Here is a 27211-nt window from a genome sequence, read left to right on the forward strand (position 1 = left end):
TTTCATTTAAGCACATTTATGTGCAAAAATAAAATGCATTTTCAACACTTGAAATTTTAGATAGCATTTCACAATGTGGGCACAGATGAAAGTGGCAGTAATATGCGTAACATTTTCACACGTTTGACATTTGGATGCCCTTTTGTTGATTTTTTTCTTGTTTTTTCTGCAAGGACTTCGGTTTTCCTGAAATCCCATCCTGTCCTGAGATATTAATACTCCTGCCAGTATATCAGAATGTTCATCATCTGCAAATGACCTGCACAAGGCCTGCGTTCTGGTTTGTGTATTTTCAGAGCACTATATAAAATGGGATTTTTTTCCCCCATATTTTTTTCTTAAATGACTGCGCTCACTTTGATAAGCTTGACAGCTGCCATGTGTCAAAACTGCCTATCAAACGTCTGGTCTTTTCATATCACAAGTTCATTACGAGGTCCCTGCATTGGAAGATGGGCACCATAAAAGCTCTCAATCACACAGAGGATAAGAAGAGGAGCGTCTGTTTTCAGGATGGAAGGATCCATCCTGGAATAAACCCCCTGTTGTCTCAAAGCAAGGCTAGAAGAAGATCGACAGCCAGAGTGTCATACCTTCTATGGACACAGACTTTCCCTGAGTATTAACAACAAGGGAAATGTGGCCAAATAGCATTTTTCTAACTGCCTGTGCATTTTCCAAAATTTCTAGCCTTACAGACTCGGTGATAGTGTAGGCAAGGCTGCTGCAGCAGCGCAGCTGTAACCTGAGGAATCTGGTCGAATTAAACTCACCCTAACCCACCCTGAGCCATTTTCCAGTGCGGTGCTGCCCTGGTCTCCGCAGAATTCACAGCCCAAATCCGAACCTGAGATCACAGGGGCTCAGTCTGTGTTTGTGACTTCACCACCCAAGTCACTTGTTGTTAGGATCCCTAAAACCTCGTTCTTTCATCTTCTGTGCCTAACCCCGTCCGCTTCTCTTTCGTGAGAAGGCTGCTTTGATGTGCTTTTAATTTTTTTTTTTTGTTTTTTGTGTTTTCTCACTGTGAGGCGGGCGGTGCGTTTGGGCTCAAAGCTGTACGCTCGGTGTCCTCAGGCTCGGCTGCTACACGGGCTGCATTTTAAAACCCCTCCGTTAGAGGAAGACGTCCCGGTCTCCAGGGCGCTCTTCAGGACGAAAGGAGAAGTCAGCGACGTGTGAACTCCTCTTTCACAGGCACGGAGTAAAGGGGGGATGTAGAGAGGGGGGAGAGCAAGAGAGGAAGAAAGAGAGAGAAAGAGAGAGGGCGAGATAGAGAGAGGCCGAGAGAGATAGAGAGTGTGAGAGAGGGAGGGAGAGGGAGAGAGCGACAGACAGACTTTTTCAATTAACTGCAATCACCGCAGAGAGTTCATTAGCGGAATGGCTTTCCATTAAAATTGGATGAAATGGCAAATTGTGTTTGCCTGACGCCCCTTGAAGACTCTTTTAGTTGATGGCAGAATGCAGGGAGAGGGAGTAGGGGATTTGGAGGGCGGGTCGGTGGGATGGGGGGGGTGGGGGGGGGGGGGTTTTGCGTGTACCTGTCGCACATGTTTCTGACAGCTCAGAGAAAGCCGCTGCCTCAGGCTATGGCGGTATGGCGGCCCCAGCCAGTCCCGGATCAGCCTGTTTTGTTTTGCTCCTCGGAAAGCTCGGAGGGACAAAATGTGGCTCGTCGAGCAGAACCCGGATAGAACGCGAAAGGAAAAGAGGCACAGAGGCGTTTCTGTGTGAGAGACGTAAACCTCAACTGAAATTTAAAAGCCCAAAACAAGTCACCATCCCCGCCCCCCCCTTTCCTTTCAGGCATCCTGGTGCGTAGAGACGTACTGATGAAGCTCTCTCTCACGCAGCTACAGTGCGCAGAGCGTAGTACCAGCTGGTGAATATGCTGGTACTAAGGGGAGGGAGGTTGGGGGGGGGGGAAATTCTGCTGACTATCACTGCCTCGCATCATCCGTCATGTAGGCCACCCATTTTTTCCCCAGTGACCTCACCTCTGCTGGAGCGAGATGTGAGTCGCACTTCTTAACAAGGCTCGCGGCGCCGCTCTCTAGGGAAACGATTAGGACTCCTCCGTCATCTCTCAGCGACACATATGTAATTCGGAGGCTTGAAATAAATTTTCATTGTACCAGGGAAGCCAGCAGCGCTCACGTGAAAACGTAAACCCCAGGCATAGCGCCGAGACGTGACAGGTAGGCGTGGAGCAAACAGACCCTTTCCCAATCTTGTAACTTAAACAGCCAGTATGGCTGAGTATCTGTCACATTGCTCCGTTTTACCACAGAACAATTGAACACTTTTAAACTGCTTAAATTTCTGTAAAAACAGAGCACAAAAACATGAGTAAAGTGTACTAAAGCCTTTGACTGGTACTGCAGATATCAAATGGGACGAGCATTGTAGGTTCCCAGACAAGGTTTGTTAGTCCGTATGCTGGAGCATGGATCCCAATGAATCTGACCCTGACACCCTGGTAACGGGACGACCCGATTGGATAATGTTGTTTCAAGATCAGTTTGCGACACCCTAAATCACCACAACCCAATGTTTCTGCATAGGGTTACCTGCTGCTCCGGTTTTCTGACTAGCTCTTTAACTGACATGTTTACAGTTTCTGGAAGGTAAGAGGGCTTTCAGGCAGAACTTGGGCAAAACTGCACCAGAAATAATTGTTTCCGGAGGTACAGATTATAATGGGCATACAGCGGAAAGGAGTGCAAGGGAAACATTGGGAGCTGCTTTGGTGCGAGATGAAATGCTTCAGCTGTTACTGTACCACTACACAACCAACCCCCTGAGGTAAATGGGCTTTCTCTGTGGAACAAAACAAGTGCTCATTAATGAGCTACCTTTTCCCAACTCTCTGTACCCACTCACAGTACCATACGCACATACATATATTCATACATGCATACATACATACTACATGCACACACACATACATTCATACACACAGATAAGACAAGGAACTAATTGTCTGCCTCATCTCTTTTGTTTGGCAGGTGCCCCCTGCTGTGATCAAGCAGTCAGAAGGGTAGGCCTTCTCATCTTTTCCGGGTGGGAAAGAGATCATCTTTACGACCTATGTATCTGTGCCTCTGTGGTGATTCGGGACAGTTGGCAAACACCATATGCAACGCAAAGCAACCTTCATAGGAAAACTTGAAATCCCTGTCCTAATTTGGTGACTGTGAATGCTATGGCTGAGATTAAAGTGAAAATTACCATAAGCATTTATTTGTTCTAAGTGTCCTCTGTGTGTATGTCTAACTTCTGCGTGTGTGTGCGTGTGCGTGTGTGCGCGTGGTAGTATCAAGTAACCAAAACGTCCAAAAAATAAGAGTAATTGTGTCTGTGCAACAGTGATCCTACGTGCGTGCGTTGCATTTGCGTGTATTGAAACGCGTGCGCACGTCCGTCGACAAGTGTATTTGCTTGCGTGAGCGCTCGTGTGTATGCCTGCATATACTGTCATGTCCGCGTCGTGTTTTCATCTGTCGAATCTGTGGCAAGTGCACAGATGCTGGCGAGAGTAACACTGACTGTTAATTTCGTCTGCGACATCCTCTATTGTTTATGCATTATTTCGTGTAATGTAGCTAGCTGCAGACTGCGCGCTGCCCCCGCATACATCTGGCCGCACGTGAGGAGTTATTTTAGGAAATTCCAACCCCTCAATCCCTTTTCTTTTCCCGCGGAAGACCACGACTGCATTCCGAATTCTCCTGAGAAACACTAAACATTAGAGGGCTGGGGGAGAGAACCAGCGCGCTGCTGTTTTGCCGAGTCGCTGACGAATCCACTGTATAACCCCTCTTTACTCTTAAAACCGCAAACACCCCTCTGAATTTCACTGAATCTCTTATTCAGACAGTAAGCTTCGCGTTATTTTAGGCTTTGTCTTTCTAAAAAAAAGCGTTTGATCTAAGAGCATAATAATAATAATAATAATAATAATAATAATAATAATAATTGGACCATCATCTGTGACAAAACTGGAAGCGTTTATAATAGCAGTAATGTATTGTGTAAACAAGGATCAGTTTGTGGTTTTAGCTTAATTGTGAATTGCAAAAATGTATGCCTCTTCATTTCGCCCACGCGCCTTACACAGACGTCTGAATGGTTCGAATGTCAGATTGAATACACAGTATGAATGATTTGGAAAAATGATAATGAATGGGCACGTGAAACGTGAACAGTCGCTCTTTAGGTATGAATGAACGCGCGCGCAGACAGGAGACTGGAAAGCCTCTTACCGCTTTTTCCCACCGGGGGGCAGCATTTCGGTGATCCACGACTCGTGCGCTCAATCACATGGTGGGGAGGGCTGAAGTTAGCGCTGGCTGTCACATACCAACAATGTGATGGGTACACACGAAGCTATAAAAGTATAGACTGCGGCGCATGAACGCTTAGTCAAAAAAGAGAAAAAGTTAGAAATCTAAGCCAGGATTGTAGCTGTTTACAACATGGGAAGGATGGTATTTTCTGGATAGTTTTGCCACCGCTTTGACGGCAAAATCTAGAACCCATGGGGCGCAAAACTGAAATTTATTGTGCTGAATGGGAAAAGTAAATTGACGGTGTACAATGAGCACAAATGGGACCCATTTCAACGGTTCTTCACTGGCCCCGCACGAGCTAACCCTGAATCGCCCACCTTGGGTCGCGAACACTCTAGGATGCTTTCTGATATTTACGACCGTCGTTGATATTTTGGGCAACCTCTTGGTGATTTTCTCCGTTTACCGGAACAAGAAACTGAGGAACGCAGGTATGAGGCAGCGAGTCAAAGGAAATGTGAACGTGTAGTCTTCTTCTGAGTTTAAATGAGAAATCGCTGCAACCGCCGTTGTTTTAAATGCTTAGATAAGTCTTCCAATCTAATCGAACTTGAATTATGTAGGGTAGATACTTTGCGCTTAGTCAAGGGGCGATACGCGCACCTATTATAGATGTTTAAAAAAAACAGTTAATATAATGGCTATATATAGTTAATCCCATCGTGTTATATGTTGTTTTGCCAAATATAAACTGTAGCCTAAATATAAGTGTAAACAAGGCTTAAATATTATTTTTTATTTTTTTATTATTTGGTGTGAACATTTTACATGACGATACTTGCTTGTAGTGGTTTCTAATGTTTGGATGAGTTACTTGGATGACTGGTATAGGATACTGCATATTGTAGCCTATATCATGAGCAGGGATTTACAAATAAGTGTGATGTAGCGACGTCTTGACCACAAAAGCTCGATAAATTGGCATAGCATAACGTTTAAAATAATTGGTTTTGCGATTATAGCAACGTTACCCTACTGACTCAGCCGTATAGCGAGTACATACATCAAAACGAATCGCCCTGCCTGAGTCAGTTTTTCCAAATGCTTGTAACGGCAACGGTATTAACTGGATCCCACTTCGATGTCTAGCGTTCGGTGCTTCTTAGGTGGGGGTATCTATGCTCTTTTGATGGCGTGTGTTAGAATATCGTTATGGCAAGGACACTTATTGGAACTTCCTTTACTATATCGCACTAATTGGCTTTACTGGTGACCGGATGGGTTAGCAGTGAGGTAGCGGGTAAATGGCATTTTATTTTTCCAGCGGGTGACCAGGACAGTGTCATACCAATTACCTCCGGTTAGAAGGCGATAGACATTTTTTTTTAAATGCCAATACTTGTCAAATAGGCAGTCTAGGAGTCAGAGACCAGAACTCGAACTGCTTGTGCCATTTGACTGATGTTCACTGCCATGGTCTAATGAATATACATGTTACCCTACGCTGCCGTTACAGGGGTTGTAAAACCAATGGGAATTGTGTCTATCTGTTTGTCTGTGATGTCTGGTGGTGGTAAAAAAATTAAATAAATTAAATAAAAAATACATTTTAGTCGGAATCGCAAACCAAGTGGATTGCATTACTCAGATGACGTTAATGCTCTGCTATTTAATTAACTTCAAAAAGCGGACGTCCCTGTTTGTCCTGTTAATGGCGAATTAAAAGGAGTATTGAAGTAAACGAAGTCAAAGTTACATTTGATTATATTAGACTTTTGTTATTGTTTCTGCGAGATTTTGTATTTATGTAAAAATGGAAAACACACACACACTAGCACACACACACACACACATATATATATATATTTATATATATATATATATATATATATATATATATATATGATAGAACATCATCATCGACAACAGTCAAAATTCAGTCAAACAGGGGTTAGCATGGTCATCACTGGTGAAGTGGTCTATGCTGGAATCTAGGCTATGATAACGGGCATTGCGTGCGGTTTTCTTATGCATTGAAAATGACATGTCTCCAGCATTTTAACCTCACTCCCACTCAGTGTTCCAACCCACCCCATCCCTTTTAAAAATGTGCTGACTTGTCCTTCTGGCATTTGTGGCGTTAGTGGGGACTGGTCTCTCATGGTTCAACAACAAAACTTATGGAAGCCGTTCGTTTCAGGAATGTCTGAAATACTAAACAGGTTTGTATGTGTGTGTGTTTATATATCTGCTGTGTTTGTTGGGTTAATTGAAAGTGGCTATTTGGTTCATTTAATAATTTTTATATTAATTTCCCCCTCAGTGAATTGTAATCCTTCCATTTGCATAAATGTTCAAGGAAACATACAATAGCCTACTGATCAAAATTTTATTTATTTATTTATTTATTTATTTATTTATTTATTTATTTATTTATTTATTGATTTATTTAGTAATGCTTGATATGGCTGTTACATAAATAGAATATTCTGGCAGAATATTTATTTTGTCGTTATCACGGCTTAACTCCAGTCCACACACTGGTGGGGGGGGGGGGGGGGTTGGGGGGGGGGAGGTCTAGCAGTACATTACATAAACAGCTTACAAAGGATTGTCCTTCAGTTGAAGGCTTGTGCATTCATATTTTTTCCCCCATTTGCTTGTTTATATTAACCCCAAAATGTCAACAATGAATGAAATGCACAGCTTTCATGAACTTCAGGTCTGCAAGAAAAAAAAGTGATTAGCTATGGCATCGTTTAATTGCTGTACACTGTAACAAATAGCTACAAAACTATTTAAAACACTTAGAAAAATAAAACTTTAAATGCTGAGGTTCAGGAGTCAAAGGAGGCTCCATTGCACATGTAATGTGGCACTCAAGCAGCACCATGAATTGTCACGGCAACAAACGGACACCACAGTACCGTTTAGCGTAGCATTAGAAATGCTCTGTGGGAAACGTAGTGAGTTTGATGGGTGCGTATTTTTTGATGGGCCCAGACATTTTTTGGTGTGCAATGAAGGGTATTTTAGATAGCCTAGAGAAGTTTCTGACAACCTGTCAGGTTCACAGTGACAGGTATGGGGATTCATTGGGGGTTCATTATCCGAAGCAGTACTTTTGAGTTAATTCCTAAGCAGCTTGTATAGCTTCAAGAGGTTGTATGTATGTGTGTATATTACGGAATTATTCATCAACAAATTATATTTTGTATTATTTTCAGCTGGAACTATTAACTGAGACTGCTTATAATTAAGTGCAAAATGACAGAAAACCATATAAAATCACAGTATAAAATTGATCTGATTATCTGTACAGCCTCTGGAAACATAACATCGTCCAAGCTGCCTTGTAAATGTTCTTTCATTAGACCACAAACTGCCAGATGCTCTATGCCAGCCATTGTAAAGCTGGCTGGTCGTCAGAACCTCCTCTAAATATCTAATGTCCATTGTGCACATCTGGGCCAACAGAGAGCATGCACTAAAACTTAAATACTATCATAAAATCCCAAAACACGAGCTATCACTTTAACCGAGGAAAGCTGCACTTTTCCTTTCTGTCCTTTGGCTGGAAAGGAAGCAAGAGCGACCCCTGTGGCCGATCGGGAGACTGCAGTCTGGCTAGGAACATATGAACATTACATGTTTAGTAATGTAGTGTGACATTTCTTCAGATTAGAGTGTGCATTTTCCTACATTCTCCCAAACTGATAAAGGATTGATGTCCACGTAATGATAAACTGCCCCAAATCTATTGATGGAAATGAGCTGCTGCCAATCAGATTGCAGTACATCTATGCCAGAAATGTTAAATAGATTTTCCAGACACTGTCTGTGATCAACCATCTGTAGTTGAGACAACAATCAGTACGATGTCTGCATGAGAACATGCTGCTATTTATGTAAAAAAAAAATAAAAAACAGCAATAATTTCATGCTAAACATTTGCAACTGAATGAAAGCCTATCTTTGTATTTCCCTATAACTGATGTGAAATGCATGGCTTTATTTCAAGACATCAATGGACACTTCACAGTAAAGACACTCACTGTCTGTGTACAGTGTACTGTCTCAGAAAACAGCTCTACCCTATGTGATGATTTCAGATGATCAAGGTCACTGATTCAAAGATTAGTCTTTTTTTTTTTTTTTTTTTTGCACAATGAGGTTTTTATACAGGAATTTTTAAAATAAACATTAAATGTTTAATTGAATACATTAACATTGACTCTTTTTTGTAACAATAGTACATGGAGAAGAGTCCCCAAGACCTACGGTACCTAAACATAGTACCATTATTCCATGGGAATCAAATTTAAACAAACTTAAGCTGTCAGCTGTTTCTGAAAATTATTAGATGTACAATATATGTAAGAAAAACAAAATTACGCCCTTTTAGCTTGCTTACAGTAGTGTCTGGGGAAATCAAAGAATAATAAGGAAGCCGATTTAGTTATTGTCCATCACAGTGGACACATGAAGGTTTACGTCTGAGAACATGCAAACAAGCATGTCATTGAGTGCTTGGTCAGTGCCATTTGGACAGTGTGATAAACAAAATAAATAATAAACATTTAAAAATAAACTGCCTTTAATTGGGTACCGCTTTGTTATTATTACGACACAGCGGGTGGTTTGGCCGCACATCTGTTCAAACCGAACCGGCCAATAGCGATCGGCGGTCCATGTTAGAAACGGCGTGCTGCACGCCACCCCCACCACCTTCACCCATATGCCACTCTCCACCCTGCCAGGTCATTCGCTGTCCGCCCGAACGACTTGGGCCACGTGCGCACGGGTGCCCACGGTTAAGAGTCATATTCATAATCCGGTCGTCTCAATCCCAGCCAAAGCGATTGTTGATTATCTTTTTTTTGTTTGTTTGTTTATAGACCGCCCTTCAGAGCGGAGTATGTGTGTACAGGAAGTGGTGATGTCACGCACTGGCTCTCCGGCACAGTCGCACTGATTCCCAATAATGTAGCCGCGCAACCAGAGCCGCCCGTGGAAACCTCCCTTAATGGCAGTGTAACCGAGTGTTGTGGTCGCTCCCCTCGTAGCGGCTGAACCGCCGTTGCCGTCGCTTCCTGACAGCAATTTAACCGGATCTGCGGTCGCTCCTTAATGGAAGCTCGAGCAGAGTGGCAGCAGCGTCCCAGTGACAGCTCATCCAGTTGTGCTCAGCAGCTTAACCAGAGTATGCATTGAGCAGCTCAGCTCTGTTCTGCCACTCTAGCTGAAATAGATGGTTATTAAAAAATTATCATAAGCAGGTTACGTTTTTTAATTATTCAACAAGCGGGTTTGAACTGATATTAGACATATTGACATAACTGAAAGCTTTTCTTTTTTTTTTTTCTTGTATGAGATTTGAGTTGATATATTTGACAACTGTATTTCAAAGTGATATTTCAAATCCATGATTGATTTAACTCTGAAACCTTGGGGCAGAAGTGCATACAAGGACATTATTTTCTTGTTAACCTTGAACTTCTGAGGGCTCGCTACCTATTCAATGGGCTTTTGCTATTCGATCTTGCCAGTTCAGATTTTTTCAATGCATGCTCCTATATGCCATGAGTTTGATGTGTTTATCTGAGAATCTTATCTAACTGCAGGTTTAACTTAAAGCAGGTTTCCCCTACCCTGGTTTCCATAGATGGAGTGTGATATTTACTCCCAAGTATGCTAGCTTCCCTCACCAGCCCCTGTGTGTGCTTTGGTAATCCAGAACATTTGGGATAGATGATCTCACAATTTTTTTTTTTTTTTGTGGCTCAGTTCCAATACATGTTGTTTTTCTGGCATCGCCAAAGCGATAACCAGTGTTGCTTTGCTCTCCTTTCCTTAAATCCAGTATTTATTTATTTATTAAATACAAGCTGCATCCTGGCTGTCACAGAGATTTCAAGACACCTGGGAGTTGGGTCTGTATTCCACTGTGATCAGAGTGTGGCTTTCATTTGGAACACAAGAACTCTGCTAGATTGAAGTCTTGTCTTTCTGCTGTGTTAGAAACATTTGTTGGAGGTCTTGTGTTCTTGAGGCAGAAGTCACTCAATGTTCTCAAAGCGAAAGTCAGTCAAACCCTTGATATTGGAGCCAGTTCGTTTGCTAGCTAATCCTCCCCTTTGAGGGTAGTTGTGAAGGCTGTTACTGCGTCGTAGCCTTCCTGTTTGCCGATGTCAATAAATGGTATTTGTCTGGCCATACTGGCTAATGTTTGTGCCCATACTAATAGCACGCTGTTTTACATTATTGCACAAATGCAAACTGCAAGAGAGTGTCCACATTCATGGAAGAAGTACTGTATGTGAATGCAGTCAACTTTAGAAGGAAAAACCTAGCAAAATGTACTTGTATAACAAAATATTTCAACATATTTCAACTGGGCCAATACTAATAACTTTGCTTCTTGCAGAATATTGGCCAATACTGATATGACCCAGGTACGATAATGCACCCCAATAAACTCCACTTAAAATCAAACTTTCTGCGATGGGTCTTGCAATCATAAAATCAGAGTTTCCAGGGTTATTGCAAATTTGACCTTTTGACCACTATGTTTCAAATGAGACTAAACCCATTCCTATTTTGCTTGATGAGGAGCACCATCATGTGGGACATGACATCACAGTGGCATGACATCACAATGGCAGTCAAGCCATTGTTGCTGCTGCTGTGTTTCTCACTGGATAAGTAAATGCACTGGGTAGGTCCAGCCTCCCATTGTTTTCTTATTGGTCTGTTGCTTTCCATGGATGCTGACTTTTCAGCATTATACTACGGCAGATAGGCCCTAACTGTGAAAACTATAAACCAGAGAGGCTGTGCTTTCCAAATAGTGACATGTCACTGTGAAATTGCATACAACGTCCTGCCCGGGAGGAGAGTTTGTCATTCACTTCAGGTTCATAATTTAGATTTGTGTAAGAGATGGTGCTTTTCGAGTCACACTGGGGACAAAGTAGCCCATGCAAGTGGGAATTCAAAGCTAAGTCACCCAGCCAAAAAGGAGCCAGAGATCTGGACTGATATCAAACAGCAGGCGTTCACTACAAGCATATGGAAATTTCTGTTATGTAAATCATTATTAATTTTTCCTGGCAGATGTCATGATCATGAGCCTCTTCAGCAATACTGTTTTCTAGCTTCTGCACACTTCCACATTCAAAAACAGATCAAAAAGACATTTTGAAATTAGAAATATATAAAACATGATAAATGTTTACTATTCAGTATAATCTTGGAGGATTAGGCATGCTTCACAAATGCATTTTGGTGGGCTGCAATGCCATGTAGGTAAAATTGTCCTCAGCAAATTTGCCATTCAGTCCTCTGAATTGAACAAATCTATTTAATCTATCTCGTGCAAGTTGTTTCTGAGAAGGTGATTTCTATGTTTGCATTTCAAAGAAAACAGAGCAAAGTGATAAAGATTAATAGTAAGTTGCAGAGGACAAAAGAATGTGAGTATATTTCATTGAACATTCCCTGAAAATTAAAGGTGCAGAGGGCTGTGTGCTGGTGATTTCCTGAGGCTTGTCACAGCACCACCAGGTGGCTTGTATATGGCAAACTTTAATAGATGCTTACTTACACGCTTTAACACATCCTTACTTACAAAGTTTGGTGTCTTTTGAATGTACCTTCTAGGAGCTACCGCAGTTGTAGCTCAGGAATAATACTCCCAGCAAAGTCTATAGATTTCCAGCAACTTTACTCCGTTGTACCCCTGAACATTTCACCTGTATCAAATATCAGTGTTTCAAATATCACGTCAAGCCAGTAAAAATATAAATTATAATAGTGTGTTAATGAAAGTGTGGCTAACAGTTTCGTTAGTGTTTGACAGGGTTCTGATAGAATACAGTCGGGCGCGACACCTTTTATGGCATTAACGGTGGCTTTGAAGTGCGGGCTTGGCTTATCTCTGAAGACTGTTAGGGGAAGTGATGTGCAGCTGTTCAAATCTCCACGCAGATATCATATGTGACATATAAACCTTCAAAGATGGAATACAGATTGTGAGTACATACTATGGTGTTTATCGGATGTATTTGTAAAATTATCGTCGCTGGGTATTTGTTCACTGGTACTGGCAATATGAAGTCGTCAAAGGTTGATCTCTTCAGCAGCAGCTTGTCTTCTGTAGATACGGACCATTATTTAAAGTTGTGTGTTAAAAACGAGGATATCAAAGGACAGCTGTGTTTCTGGTTCATAAAATATTAGTTTTTACTGGGCTGCTGCACCTGCATATTGGATACACACAAATGAGTATACAGAAGTATACACAGTATACACCAATAAATCAAAGCTGGTTTTCTTTTGAACTGAGTGACCACCCAGTAGGTGTGTGCACTGTGAACTGGTTTGTTGTTATGGCTCTGTATATATGACGTGCTTTTGATGAATCCCATCAAAAAGATGTTCATTAGATTTCTGCTGAATTTCCCATATTGCAATTAATTTTTAATATGATTTATTATTCAAGTTGCCTTTTTTGTGTTCCTTGACACTGTCATTACAATTGCTGCTATTGTTAGAGTATCCTGTATTAGTCAGCATTATCGCAATCCATTATTGCATTGTTTAGTCAAAACAACATTGTTGTTTAGTCAATTTCCCTTTCGTTCTGTCTCTCCTTTGAAGAGCACTTTGCTCAAAAAGAAAAAACTGTGAGTGTAATTCCCAGACACATCAAAACATCATCCGCTGTCACTGAGATGAACCTTTTTCCTACGAAGCAATAGCAAATATTGTAAAATCAAGGAGTGATCATTGTTTCCAAATATTGTGATGGAATTTTAGTTAGCCCAGCAAAGCTGGCATAGTTCAGCACAGTGCTACTTTGAATGCTGACTGAGTATCACAGCTAGCAGCTGACTGAGGAATTAATCCATTTGCCAGATGTAACATTTACAAATGATTAAGAGAAGGTATGAATGTTTGACACTTAAACATTAATACTGATATTTAAAGGTATATTAGTCATGCATGCCAACAACAAATACAAAATGCTTTGCATTCTTTCAGTGGCATACCGCAGTTGTTTTTTCCTCTTCACTACATTTCCTTTTTTTTTTTTTGCACAAAAAAAGAAAAGAAACAAAGCCATTTCTCAGACTTCATGCTCTGTGGCACCACTGTCTGTTCAGATTACTCAGACACAGCACTCCCCGCTGTTAGGTAGGAACACAGCGAAGACAGACTGCCTGCCTAACTGAGCCTTCGCCGACAACCCCCAGTGTGGCATCGTAGCGGTGCGCTGATCGAGTGAGCAAAGTGTTAACGCAGAAAAATTTGTGAATATGCAACACTCCCTATTTGGAATGTTAATTCTTTCGCCACCCATTGGGTGGGGGCATCTCTTTCGTGCACAATACAAGCCCTCCCCCAACCCTCCTGCCCCCCAACCCCTCCCCCCCCCCCTTTACTATCTCTCGTAATTTCTCAGTTTTAATAGTCCAGCCTCTTTCTGCTTGACGTGAGTGTGGATGACTCACGTGATAACCTTGGGGCAGTTAGATCAAGTGAAAACTAATGCTCATTCCAGGGGAGCCGTCCTCAACACATCCATATCGTCATTTTTCTCGGGGGGAGGGGGGGGGGGGGCTACTCCACTAGAATTTATTGATGGCGATTTGGTGGTGGGGGGGGGGGGGGGGGGGGGTGTTAACTGAAGAATATCCAGATTAAACTCTTTCGGCGCGAAACTCATTTCCGTACGGTCACTCGCAATCAGACGAACAGAATACGCGAACACACAGCAGCCCAGCTTTCCTCTGCCCATATTTATTATTGGAATGTTATTGGGGCACGCATTCCAGTTTGGCTGAAGTGGGAGGGGTCAGCGTAAATGCTCCATCAACAGTTATTACTAGATTAATAGGCAGCTCCAGATTTCCCCTGTCCCCCCCCCCCCCCCCCCCCCCCCCCCCCCCCAGTAAACAATTGTGTTTTCACAATGCGGCCAACGAAAATAAACCTCCACAGACTGGAAGGACTAACAAAGGGATGACTCCGGGGTGAAATATTATTGGATTTTTTTTGTGCTGCTGTGGAAGACAGAAGCAAACAAAAAAAGAAAAAGGATTATTCGTGCAGTGGGAGAGATGCACAGGAGTGCCGCGGCTGAGCTGCAAACAGGCGCAGATGTGCGATAAAAAAAAATAAAAAAAACGGCTCACTTGTTAATCATGCAAAAAAAAAAAAACTCAAAAACAGGTGCCGGGTAAATCGGCAGTTGGTCCGTAAACTGCAGGCAACGTTTTTATCCTAACATTTCTGATTTAGGATCCTCCACTGATGATGTGTCTATGTATATATAAATTGCGCAAATACTGTATCTCTATAAATCATACTGTGTGCTATATAGCTTATAAATTGTGTGTGTGTGTGTGTGTGTGCCTGTGTGTGTGTATATGTGTGTAAGTGTGCGTGTGTTTGTGTGTGTGTGTGTGAATGGCTCACTGCAGTCATAGCCTATTTGGTAGAGGTTTGAGCCTTGGCCCAGAATAGGCTATCAGCCAGTTATGGCCCAGAGCTCGTGATGGCCTTGTTGTGCTGCAGTAGGTGGGTTTAAATTAGCCTTGGGCGCCATGGGTTACCGCAACATTACCCAGCCCAACACAGTGCATCAGGGAGAGCCGCGTATCTGCAAGCCCTTACTCCGATAGCACTGTGCGTGGTCTGCAGAGGGTAAAATAGTCACTGCCTGTTGCATTGGAGGAGTGAACACACTTTAGCGACAGTGCTCCTGGTGGCATAAGTCCAAATTGAGGATGAAAAATAAATAGGTGAAAAAATGTTTAAAACATAGTATTTTTCACAGAAGGTGAAATTTACCCTCAGGGGGTCAGTGAAAGAATAAAATAGTTCTCTTGGATTAGTGCACTGTAGACAACAAGACCTATGGTTGAATCCACAGCGGTCTCGTCAAATTAACAACCCCACCCACCTGTCTGCTGGAGAGACACAATTTAGTGTGTTTTCCAGTGTTCCACCAGCACATGCCACTTAGTTTATTTGTTTAAAATCAAATTTTAACTCTTCCTTCTCCCTTTCTCCCAATTTTGAACGCCCAACTGTGCATGTAGGTCAAATGGGGTGCATCCACACGCTGGAATTCCGTGTCTTATCAGGAGGAGCCAATCAGTAGCCTCCCCTCCCCCCCTGTCAGTTTCTTATGAAAAGGCCAGGCCACTCTGCACTATGACAGACCCGTCCCTGGTGCTTTTCCCAGGGTGGGTGAATGTATATTTTATCAAAGGGGGAGTATTAAACCCTCATTTTTCTGTTTGGGCCATTTTATCAGCGCTCTTGGAAATTTGGCGAGAATCAGACGTCTGTCAAATCCCTATGCTGGAAACATTTCATGTGTCTGGCAAAGGCAAGCATTGTGTGGATGACAAAGGCTTGGGTCCCTTTCCAGAATCGATAGGAAAATGGCGGCCGTAGAAAGCAAGATGTGCAAACCCACATTTCTAAGTATTTTGGTGTAGACAGCATTGAAAAACCTTTGAACAGTTTTTATTATTCTTCTCACACAAACACACACACACACACACACACACGTGTAGGTAACATTTAGGTCATAGCATTTTCCATTTCTTATTGCTTCACATGACTATAACATGGGTTTAATGCACTCCTGTTCCAAGAATGTCTGTCAGTAGTAGCTTTCAACCCACCAGGTGCTTATCAGCGCCTGGAGGAACATGTGTTTCAAGTTCAAATCGGTGACTACCCTGAGAAATTATGACTGGAAGAGTCAAAGCAATAAGCCGGTTCCCCAGGGATCTCCAAATGGCACGAGAAGAGAAAAGGCAGGAGTGGACTTTAGGGGTTGAGGTGATGTCACAGGTGAGATGGGGGGGGGTCCATGGGAACGGCGCTCGTCTCTCGCGCAGATCTTCTCCTTTTGGGAGACGTGTGACCTTTTCATACTTTCCCGTGAAATGCCAAACACGACGCGACGCAAGATTTCCCTCGCGATGGCCTTGAAAAAACGTTTGGTTTAGCGGCGGCTTAAGCGCACTGCGGTTAATGTCACCGCTTCATTAAGACGAGATTTTCTTCTCTCGATAAGATCTTGAAAAAAAAAGTACTCGCCGTGACAAAACATTGTGTTTTTGATTTTGCCATTTAGATGTCTGCGAGAATCATTAAATAGTTTGAAACACGATGGCACTCAGAGGGAGTTTGACTCTGTGAATCACAGCACACGTCCCCAAAGACCCTTTTATTACATTTGGCCCAATAAACAAACAAACTGTCAGTGAATGGCCAGTCCTCATTTTATTTTTGTATGCACGTGTGTGTGTGCATGCATATGTATCTGTGTGCGTGCTTACGTGTGTGCATGTGTGTGTGTGTGTGTGTGTGTGTGTGTGCGCGCCTGTGTGTGTCTGTGTGTGTGCGTGTCAGGGGGTACTCTGGGGTGGAGCGAGTGAGGATATCCGTCGCATTAGGTTCGAAGTTAAAAGATAAGATGGAGAAACAGGGCAAAGCCCTGGCAGGTTGGATGGCTTTTTTGTTCTGCTGTGGGAAAGAGAAAAATAAATGCGAGCAGGCGAGTGCTTAGAAAGGCAGGAAATCTCGGTTAAACTCGCGGCGTTTGTACAGCTGCTGTTTGTTGATGGAGATATGACGGGCGTCGGAGTGTACGTGTGTCAAAGAGGAAGGCCCCAGCTGGGAAACAAAAGCCCGAATGACTTAGCGAGATGATGGATCATCTGTCTTTCGTCTGTGCGAACGGGCATTAAATGGGCCTGTCTCCTGTTTACACTGTGGCGTTCTGTTTCGGATTTTCCTCAGCACACGCCTACCCTGATGATGTCGGTTTAAAATGCCTTTAAATCGATGTCTACGTTCGGGTGCAGTGAAGTGCGGTAGTAGTACAGTACAGTATCGTGAAGAGCAGAAGAGAGGTTTTTCCTTTGTGTGCTCACTCACTTTGCTCCGCAGAGATCTTATCAGAACTCTCTTATCCAAACTCTGAAACGCTAAAGCACTCCTTCTCAGAAGTGGCTGGGGAGCCACAGATATTTGTCAGAGCGCGGTTCTCGACATTGTGTCGGAACGACATTGCGTGATTGGCTAAAGCATCACCCGGGAGGGAGGGTTTTGCTCAGTAGGGTTCTCCCCACCCCAATCACACGAGAGCTTCTCCCCTATGTACTGTAGTTCTCTGAGGCATTTTGGCATGCGGCTCAGCTGGCCAATGGAAAAGTAAGAAGGAAGGCGGAAGAAAGGAAGGCTTTGTTGGATGAGTAAGCCAGTGTGCATCAGTAGCGCAGTCAGAAGAATTCATTTACTGTATATTAGTTGGACCTGCATAGAACTAGGTGGGCCAGAACTACCTAAGTGGGCATTCACATTTTGGTGTGTTGGTTCAACCAAGATAAATCGGGGGGCCAAGATACTATTTAGGCCGCTGTGGCCCACCCCGGCCAGAGTGGGAGAGGGGCGGCAGTGGCTTTGTTTCAATGCCACCGAGGTTCTGTTTTCACATTTTTGTGATTTTACCGGCACAATTGTTTCGCTCACGGTGGGAAACGTGGCAGAGGAAAGCTGCCTGGAGCCCGACGGAGCTGCAGGATTTTCCATCTTCTGCATTTCCATACTGTCTGTCTGACAGCGTATGGACTGCAAATTATTCCTGGAAAAAAATATATCCGCTTACTCACATCCTCTTAAACCCTGCAGATTTCATTAAGATTAAACAGTGTTAAGACTACTTCTGTAATTACGACATTCATTCATATTAATAATTTTTGTCACTGCTTCGGTACGTTTCTGTGGATTATTTTTATAAGATGTATTTAGCAGTGTAACAATGCTAATCGTGTCTAGCTTAGCTAATAGAGTATACTGCAATCTGTGCTATTTTAGGTCAGAACCATCTTTGACTTACCTAGAAATAAGACTCAGTAGTTGACAGTATTTATGAACGTTGCAATAAATATTTTGAAATTGTTGACTGGGTGATGTGCCTTTCCTGTGGGAGGGAGGATGAAATGTTCGTCTGCCAGTTGTTCAGTGTGCGTGCCACGATCTCCTCACTTGGGGCACCAGGATTCCGGGCAAGTGCAAAGGAAAAACGGTTTGTTCCAGTTGCTGCCACCAGTGGCTAGTATGTAATACGATAAGCACCTCTCTTTAGGCAGCGTCATTCATTTGGAAATAGAGCAGGGGCTTATGGGTTGTTGAAATATCTACAGTGTGTGGTTTGTGGGCAGGAGCATGTGACCTGTGCACAAAGATGGCTCCCGCGGGGGACACAATGGCCTTCTGTTGACGAGCCGCTTGTATCTCATCTTGTGCAACAGAGCAGATCCTCTGGTCTTATTAATCCTTTATGTGGCATATCTTGTGGCCAAGTGATATCATTTTTAATGAGGTCTTCTAAATATTGACACAAAAGAAGAGCACAGTGCATACCTGTTTTCGCTTTTCAAAGGACAGCAAGCTGTCGAAAGGTTTTTTGTCATATTGTAAAAAGTGTTATTTAGATTTGTGTTGCGTGAGAACGTGATTTTTCTTTGTTGGAGTTTAGGAAATACAGTATTTCTGAATGAAAATATTGGCCGGATTTTTATGAAATAGCAGAGCCAGTGGAATTATGGGTACCGCCTTGTGCGGCGTGACGAGCGATTGTTTGAGGATGGGCTACCGTGCGGTGTAATGTTGAGGCCCTGGTCACATGACCAAATGAGTGTGAGTCAAAATGGACGATATAGCCTATGTACAGTATGAGGAGCCTGCAGGTTCTGGATGATGGAGATACTGTGTTCAGAGCTGGACCGAAAGTGTCCTGAATGTAGCTGTGGTAGTGAAAAAAATCTTACATCAATATTAATGAAATGGAACCAGGAAATGGAATATTTTTATTTATTTTATTTTTTTTAACGTGATGAATATTAAAAATGTGTCCGAACCACCATACGGCCCTTTGAATTCTAATGCTGACCTTATGGCTCACATTTAGTCTGCCGCAAAAAAAAAACGTGGAAGAATTTAAGTCGGTGAGTATTAGATATTTTCTCAAGTGTTCACGCTCTTACTCTCTCTAACTCTTGCACACTCACTCCCTCACTCTCTGTATTTTTCCCTTTTCTCTGTTTCTCCATTTCTCGTTCTGTTCAGGTGAGTTCAGTCGGGGGGAAGAAAGACGGCTTTTGAGAGGGATGGACAAAGAGTTTTGCTCTTGGATAGGAGCAGAATCACAGTGTGGATGGCAAACTGTCTCTTGTGTTATTCAGACAAATTAAGGCTATTACAGATATGAAATAGTCTGTGAACGGGTCAGTTGAGGGACAGAATACAGACCTCACATTTATGCTACATTCAGAGGTGGCAGTTTGAGGGAAAAAATGACCTCTGAGTCAGAAACTGTGAAAAGAAAGAGCCTTTAACCTGAAGCTGTTTGTTAGAATGATTTTCTTTTTTTCAGGATTAGCTATTGTCGTTTGCAAGGTGCCTACAGCTGTTTTCTCAACATGGCAAAAAAAAAAGTTGATGTTACGTTTCTCGCATATCATATGAATCCATTTAGAGAATGCATTCGTTTCTCCTTCACGAGGTGGGAAAATGGGAGTTGGTATTTTGCTAGTGTGAGAACACTAGGAGAGACAGTAAGGAACTGGACAAACTAAATGCTTGCAGAAAGCCTGACGTACAGAGCATCCTTTCATGGGCCAAACCCCTGGGTGTCTAATTTTACAATTTATTTCCTGTATCAAGCAGGCCTCTTCAGTGTGAGGGCGGCTCTGATGTAAAACTGCCCCCCCCAATCCCCCCACCCCCTCAGCCTGAGCTGTCTCTCCTCTCCTTTCTGCTGTTTTCGTGAACTTGGATCTCGTCCTTTGAGTGCTTTTCTGCGCATTGAGAGGCAATTATCTCGGACAGAAACCAAAGACCTAAGCTCTCCTCCATGGCAGTTGGTGGGCGGCGCGGGGTGGGGGGGGGGGGGGGGGGGGGGGAGCAGTCTCTTTGAATACCCACCAGGGCAAGCTAAAAGCATCCTAGCATTTACCTCACTCTCAGGCGACCCAAAGGACTGTCAGTCTTCACCTACTCTGCAGCCTACAAAGGCCCATTATTGCCTCAAATACTGCCACCCCTCAGCGCATCTGTAGGGATAAGGTGATGTCGTCCGGGCCTGAATTATGGATAGAGTGTTTTCCCAGCATCGGCGAGATTAATTTCTCTCGCTCTGTCTCTCCCTCGGTGTCACATGATGTAAAGCCGCCCCTGTTCTCCGTGGTTACTCATGCGGAAACGGCCCCTTTCAACGCGGAGCCATCGCTTTGTGACATCACGACAAGGCCGGCTTAACTGTGTGCGTGATGTCACCGTGTGGCATGAGGTTGAATGTATTTTGCTTATGCTGCATTCAAGACAACTCAGTACTCAGAAGGAAAAAAAAACAAGGTCAGACTTGGGAAACAATAATTTGAGCGATCAGCCAACACAGATGTCAGAACCTAGGAATCTGAGAGCTCCAGCTTCTCCAGTCTGAAGGTCACTGATGTCATGTTAGCCGATAAAACGGGCAACCTTCATAGTTAATGGTAAAAACAAATTAGAAAAGAAGATATTTTTAAATGTTCTAACGCATTTTTGGGTGTGTCTTTTATGTAGAATGCATTTATTAATTTATACTGCTTGTATAAAGTAATGCACATGTAGCCACAGGTTCAAACCCACCTCTCTCAGGTCCTGGCAGTGGCTCCTCTGACCCTGTAACTGTCCCCTGTCCCCCCCCCCCCCCCCGCCACCACCATGCAGCAGCAGCAGTGTGCCTCTCTCAGATACCGTGCTGAATTTGTAGATACTGTGATGCAGTCTGTCACCTCCGGGCATGTCTGCCACGCGGCAACTTATCAGTCAAGGTGATGCAGGCCAGAGTGACTGGGAGGGAAAAGGCTGAGGAATCAGAGGCAGTTGCCTCCCTAAATCCCCAGGAAACAGCCTGACTTTCAGCACTGGCCTTGGACAACATCAGTGGTCCAATATATGTGGTCTGTACCTATGTACACACACTCCTGAAGATTGAAGATCCACCTATCCAGCTTAGTTGCTTAGTTTTCACTGGTTTTGCCATAGGAGTCAATTAATCTCGGCAGGGGGGGTGGGGGGGGGCTGTCCTGTCAACTGGCTTCCTACGGCTCGCTGTGGAATCCGCTGACATCGGGGGTGACACCACCGCTGGTGTCCAGTCATCTCCGTTTCATCTGGAGAGAGGCTGAGCGTCTCGGACAGGTGTTTTCAGTGCGCGTGATCTTCAAAACGGACGACGGGAAATCGCCTGACGGAGCAAAACAAGAAAGGCTGATGTTAAAACGAAGAGAACGCGGTGGACCGTGTGTGTGTGTGTGTGTGTGTGTGTGCATGTTTCATCATGCATGTGCGTGTGCATGTTTGCTCATGCATGTGCGTGTGTGAGTATGTTTGCTTGTGTATGTGTGTGTGTGTGTGTGTGAGTGTACGTGCGTGCATGCATGTCTGCATCCGTCCATGCGTGTGTGTGTCTGTGTGTGTGTGTGGGGGTGTATGTGAAAAATGATCCTGCATTTCCTCTGTCAGTCTGCATCGTAACTACAGAACATTGTGGTTAGTTTACAATGCCCCAAAGCAGTTTATGACTATTCCTGAAAATGCCTTCCCAAGGTCGGAACATCTGTATCCAGGGTATTGTCCTTGGTCAGGCTCCAGCATGAATATACATAATAACCAAATTGAATTACGTCTCAGCCTCATTAGTAAAAGTCACTGATGTCAAGTTTAAAAATATGCTAAATTAAATAATCTGTCACATGCCACAAAAGCTTTCCTTGTCATTCAAATTCTTATTGATTTTTTTATTTTTTATTTTTTGCTTCTCCCATAAAACTAGATCAATACTGAGCTCCGTAGGTCTAACGTCATATAAAAATTAAGTGACAGCTGTTGGCTATAAGGTAAGCAGCCAATCAGTGTTAGTCGAGGGACCCCGGCATCAGCGTAAGCCAATCAAACTTCCAAGTATTCAGGAAGAGACAGGTGGCACCGCACTGTTATAGCGGTATAATGCGTTAGTGAGCTGGTGCACGTTCTGCCTTGGGCCCTAAAGCAGCAAGTGAAAACAGAGATTCTCCATTTTAACATTCGGGGGAAATCACAGTTCTCTTCTGACGCTACATCTACACACTGTCATTTGCATGGTAATGTGCTTTGGTGTGGCGGGCTCAGAAATCCTGTGTGCGTACACACACCTGCCGCGTTCGGTTTCCTGGCCTTACGCAAATATTGTGTTCGTGGGCCGGAGTTTATGAGCTATAGCTACTCTGCACTGGGGGAGGACTGGGAGATGGATTGTGCTTGTGTGGGGGGGGGAATCCCATCCCTTCTGCTCCCAAGGGAGGGATGGGATTTCTCATCCGTTTCCACACAGCCCCATTGACCAGCCCCCAATACAGAGAAATTAGTATTTAGATTGCATTGTTTCCATTTTCTCACCAGCTGAACACAGAATTTGGCCCCTTCCCCAACCCCGTACAATGGCAAGACTCTTTTCACCAGAGACATCCTGCCTTCTGATTTTCACCCAGCATTACCGCTCTAACAACAATACACAAAGCACAATTTCCTATCAGTGACCATTTCGTTCCAAAACCTGTGGAAAACGTAATATACATTATCACATATGTCATAAATATGAAACCAAGTAAAGATTCTTAAAACATGCCACCTACACGGTCTGAAACCAGCATGTGGGCTATTAGCTCATGCGCGTTCACAGACAGTTTAGACACAGACGAGGACTCGGGTTTGCGTTTGCAAACAAACTTGGCCCCTGGGGAAAAATCAAATCTTTGACTGACACAGTAATCAGCACCCAGAGCCGGATGACATGTCTTTAACGAGCTCGGAAACGCCTGCCTCTGACAGCAGAGTGGCAGGTGACGTGGACGAGAGTGACACGTTTCAGTCAAGGTCGTGCTTTTCCCCGCGCGCTCGCACATCCAGGAGGTACCCCCGGCTAAAGTGGTGAGTCACCACAGGGGGGGGGGGGCGGATGCTATGCGTTCTGATCCCCCCCCCCACCGCCCCCAACCCCCACTGCCTTGCATGCTAGCGCATCATCACAGGGTATTGCATTTCTTCTTTCCTTTGTGGGGTTTTTTTTTCTCCCCGATCTCTAAGCGTTCAGCTGTTTTTATGTACGCCCAGAGAAACTGACAGGTGCTGGTGATCCCTTGAAGAGGGCGAGTAGATGACAGATTTAAAAGGACGCGACTTAATTAATGGCGGTCAAGGTCGTTCCACAAAAGAATGTCTGGCATCTTTGACGAGACAAAAAAATAAAAAAATACCCCAGAGTATGCTTGGCATGCTGCAGGTTTTGTTTTGCCCGTTAAAACCTCAGTCTGACTCCAGTGAAATTAGCAGCCCTCCTGTGGAGCCTGTGACAGCGCCCCGTGTGGAATGTGACAACAGAACCGTCTTTCAGAAGCCAGCCGGAATTCCTCTCAGTAACGTTTCCTCAACGTCCGCAAAACGTTATTAGAAAAAAAATGTGTTAAAGGGGTGTCAACGCTCTCTCTTTTTCTTACTCCTAACCCCCCACCCCCTCCCCCCCCCCTTCCCTTGCCATTGCAGTGTGTAGGTCAAGTGAAGAGCAATTACTGAAATTTCACTCGATTTAGATTTGCCAATTTAAATCTAATCAGTGCCCATCTTTCTTGAATTTTTCAAATTCACCTCAAGTCTTGGTGTGGTGCTGGAACAATGTGCTAACGAGCATGCCCTACTTCAGCACACAGTTATTTCTAAACTTCATCAACCATTGCCAATTTCAAGTCTTTTTCCTTGCAAGCAGTTCAAAGTGTGTTAAAATAAATAAATGGTGGGTTGCTATAATGGTGCCTTTTCTTTATGCTGTGCACATGATGTGCTTATGTATCTCAGAGACAAAGAAAAAAAAGTTAATGTCAAAGGTCAATTAGAGGTCCTTTAATGTTAAGTCAAAGGCACATGCTCCTTTCCCCTACCATTTTTATTTTGAGGATCATCATGGGATTGTGCAGGGAGATCTCGTGGCCAGACAGCCTCAGTCTTTGACTGAGGCTGTCTGGCCACGAGATAGGCACAGAAAATAGGCACAGAAAATTACTCTGCAGACAGCTTTGCGTATTTGTGTGTACTAACCCAAAAAATTGCAAGCTGTACAGGAATTCAATAAATGGCATTTTGAAGCTCTTTTGTGACATGAGAGCTCATATTGCATCACCATCTGTATTTTACAGCAGTGTAAGAGTTAATTTAACTACATGCAAATTTTGTCTATGAGCCTTCAGTAATTTTTGATAAAAACATACCTTGCTCTGAGTTTATAACTAATGGAATTCAAGAATTGTCAATGGCAATCCAGCAACTTAATACTTTATGCTGTTAATAATGTACTTTCTTTCCATTCCATTGCAGGAAACGTCTTTGTGGTGAGCCTGGCAGTGGCAGACCTGGTGGTGGCGCTGTACCCGTACCCTCTGGTGCTCACGTCCATCTTCCACAATGGCTGGAACCTGGGCTACGTCCACTGCCAGATCAGCGGCTTCCTCATGGGCGTCAGCGTCATCGGCTCCATCTTCAACATCACCGGCATCGCCCTCAACCGCTACTGCTACATCTGCCACAGCCTCAAGTACGACAAGCTGTACAGCGACAAGAACTCCCTGTGCTACGTGGTCCTGATCTGGGTGCTGACCGTGGTGGCCATCGTGCCCAACCTGTTCGTGGGCTCGCTGCAGTACGACCCGCGGGTCTACTCCTGCACCTTCGTGCAGTCGGCCAGCTCGGCCTACACCATCGCCGTGGTCTTCTTCCACTTCATCCTGCCCATCCTCATCGTCACCTACTGCTACCTGCGGATATGGGTGCTGGTGATCCAGGTGAGGCGGAGGGTGAAGCCGGACAACCGGCCCAAGCTCACGCCGCACGACGTGCGAAACTTCGTCACCATGTTCGTGGTGTTCGTCCTCTTCGCCGTCTGCTGGGCGCCGCTCAACTTCATCGGCCTGGCGGTGGCCATCAACCCGGTCGCCGTGGCGCCCATCATCCCGGAGTGGCTCTTCGTGTCCAGCTACTTCATGGCCTATTTCAACAGCTGCCTTAACGCCATCGTCTACGGGGTGCTCAACCAGAACTTCAGGAGGGAGTACAAAAGGATTATCGTCTCCATCTGCACGGCCCGCATCTTCCTCTCGGACAGCTCGAACGACGCCGTCGAGAGGATGAAGAGCAAGCCGTCCCCCTTGATGACGAACAACAACCAGGTCAAAGTGGACTCAGTTTGAGTTGGGGCGAACGGGGAGGTGGGGGGTCCAGAAGGGGGCGCACTGTGAAACAAAATACCAAATACCATGAAAAGACTTCCGGGAAACATCCGTTGACTGTACTCTCGTGCTCACACACAATCGAAACAAAACAGGGTGTATATTTTCTTTTTCATGTTAAAAGACTCGTTTTTTTTAAGATAAATTTTAAGCAATGTTTGTTTTCAATGTTTACAGTGAGGATATCAACATGTCTACAGTATATGTAAAATGTATTTATTTTATACGAAGTATATCTGGGGTTCCACTCACCCCTGAACAGTGGGAACAGGATGCAAAATTGCGAATATAATGCCGTAAAAAGCCAGGAATCGTACAGTAACTTCCTGAAATGACTTACAGCAAATGTAGCCAAAACTGTTACAGAGCTCACTCTTACACAATGACCTCACACGTGTGATATTGTTATTATTCTGGGTATAGAAATACACTGGGTTTGTTACTGTTGCAGCCTGCTCAAGACAATAAAGAATAAAGTATGCTACTTTTCTGGTTTTTTATTTTATTATGATCCTTTCTGCAATTTTTCATGAATCAAATGCAATTTCTTTTTTATTTAAGAGCTAGTGAGGCCAAATTAATCCAGATTAGGGGTTGACCTTCCATGTAGTGTTATCAAGAAGTGACTTGTATGACCCAATCAAAAGCCTTTGTTCTCAGAAGACCGCACCCTAATTGGTTTAAACTGGTGAGTCAGCAAAAGTGTTCAGTTGCAGCTTCATCCATTTTGTTGCAGCTTCAGTCTCCCTTTCAGGTTTTCCACACATTTTGCTCCAAAATAAGGTCTTAAGAGAACCATGGGAGAATCTGGATCAGTGATAGATAGGGGGGATTTTAAAAGGTGATAATGAGTAAAAGTCTTGGAAGGGTTTTGGGGCAGATGGGAGGTGGGACATTTGAGGAATATGTTGGGTGCATAGAACCTCGGGCATGTGGTGATGTCGCCCCCATTGATAGTTTGGTATGCTTTTAACTGTGCCTCTGGACAAACTGTAACAAGAATGACCCCCATGTATTTTATCGGGGTTAAGCATATGGGTCTAATTTTAGAAGATCTCCTGGAGGGTATTTTAATCATCTCTTTCTTTTTAAATAAATGGCAAAAGACGTCCACAGTATGACATAAGCTTGCACAGCTTTTCCCAGATAAACAAACCTCGATGCGGCTGATTGCTCTTCCAGTGCTCGTTCAGTGGGAACCTCTGCTACGTGCTTGTTAAGTGACGGTTGCTTGAGCACCCTGGCTCTTCAATTCAGCTGAATTTTATTAATCCCTTCGGGGGAAATTTAATGGCTACAGCTGAAGACATGCAGATACTGAATAATCCACCAGCGTGTAAAATTACAGTCGATACACACCTACATACAGCCATCAAACTCTTCACATGTAAATGTCTCAGTGTGTGTATGCAGTGTCTGGCCATGTCTTCGAGGATTTACAGGTAGTTTCTAATTATTCTCAAAAATCTGTCAGTTAACTGAGAACGCTCAACCTACACATTGGTACTGAGCTGTCATCTGGGAGTC

At 43.8% G+C, this 27211-nt stretch overlaps 1 protein-coding gene across 1 annotated transcript; it reads left to right on the forward strand.

Annotated features, from left to right (window-relative positions):
* The first annotated feature begins 4344 nt into the window (after positions 1-4344).
* Positions 4345-26141, forward strand: mtnr1aa (melatonin receptor 1A a). The gene is made up of 2 exons (XM_035417277.1): positions 4345-4786; positions 24777-26141. Exons 1-2 carry the CDS (start codon positions 4603-4605, stop codon positions 25643-25645), a joined length of 1053 nt encoding a protein of 350 aa, XP_035273168.1. The 5' UTR covers positions 4345-4602; the 3' UTR covers positions 25646-26141.
* Positions 26142-27211: the final 1070 nt, after the last annotated feature.

Source organism: Anguilla anguilla, chromosome 5, assembly GCF_013347855.1.
Source record: "Anguilla anguilla isolate fAngAng1 chromosome 5, fAngAng1.pri, whole genome shotgun sequence".
Classification (NCBI taxonomy): Eukaryota; Metazoa; Chordata; class Actinopteri; order Anguilliformes; family Anguillidae; genus Anguilla; species Anguilla anguilla.

Excerpts from the sequence above, each read along its gene's own strand:
- mtnr1aa (XM_035417277.1), top strand. The coding sequence starts at position 4,603 with ATGAGCACAAATGGGACCCATTTCAACGGTTCTTCACTGGCCCCGCAC. Across the intron at positions 4,787-24,776 it reads CAAGAAACTGAGGAACGCAG|GAAACGTCTTTGTGGTGAGC; the intron begins GTATGAGGCAGC and ends ATTCCATTGCAG.